The sequence below is a fragment of the Penaeus monodon genome, chromosome 31 (assembly GCF_015228065.2).
Source record: "Penaeus monodon isolate SGIC_2016 chromosome 31, NSTDA_Pmon_1, whole genome shotgun sequence".
Classification (NCBI taxonomy): domain Eukaryota; kingdom Metazoa; phylum Arthropoda; class Malacostraca; order Decapoda; family Penaeidae; genus Penaeus; species Penaeus monodon.
This window is the reverse complement of record NC_051416.1, coordinates 16,501,578-16,502,067: the sequence shown is the minus strand read 5'-3', so window position 1 is coordinate 16,502,067 and position 490 is coordinate 16,501,578. Positions and strand designations below refer to the sequence as shown.

General features: G+C 55.3%; 1 protein-coding gene across 1 annotated transcript in view; it reads right to left on the bottom strand.

Moving 5' to 3' along the window:
* LOC119592903 (epithelial discoidin domain-containing receptor 1-like) overlaps positions 1-488 on the bottom strand; it is a gene marked incomplete at its 5' end in the record, with an annotated part of 3,136 nt that extends 2,648 nt beyond the window's left edge. Inside the window, 2 exon segments of the mRNA XM_037941796.1 lie at positions 116-249; positions 365-488. Of these exon segments, the coding sequence (XP_037797724.1) occupies positions 116-249; positions 365-488 (258 nt within the window).
* Between the last annotated feature and the right edge of the window lie 2 nt (positions 489-490).

Genomic DNA, 490 nt, shown 5'->3' with positions numbered 1-490 from the left:
AGAACACCTGGAGGAGCGGACGGAGAAAGGGGGGTCAGAGGAGCCTGATAAAGGGGGAGGAGGAAAGGGAAGCAAAGCAAAATGTTCACAGTGGCCAGCGCGGCGGCGGCCTCACCTGCGTGTCCTTGGTGAAGAAGTTGTTGGTGTAGATGTGGACGGCCGAGAAGTTCCTGACGGAGTCGAACTCGAACGTGATCTCGACGGGCCGCGTCTGCCGCGTGTCGTTCTTCCAGCCGATCCACTCGTAGCCTGAATGGAAGAAAAATTAATGTATTATATCTTTGTCTTGAAACAGTCTTTTTTTTTGTGCTTTACCATTTACTCCTAATTGCAACAATTAAACATCATTAAATGCTGTCCTTACCTCTCCCTATTCCGAGGGCGTCGACGCGGAAGTTGGTGTGTCCGGTCTCGCCGTCGGTGAGCTGGCCGAGGCCGCCCGAGAGCCAGCCGTCCTTGCGCGCGCCGTCGTAGGTCAGGTCGCGCAGCG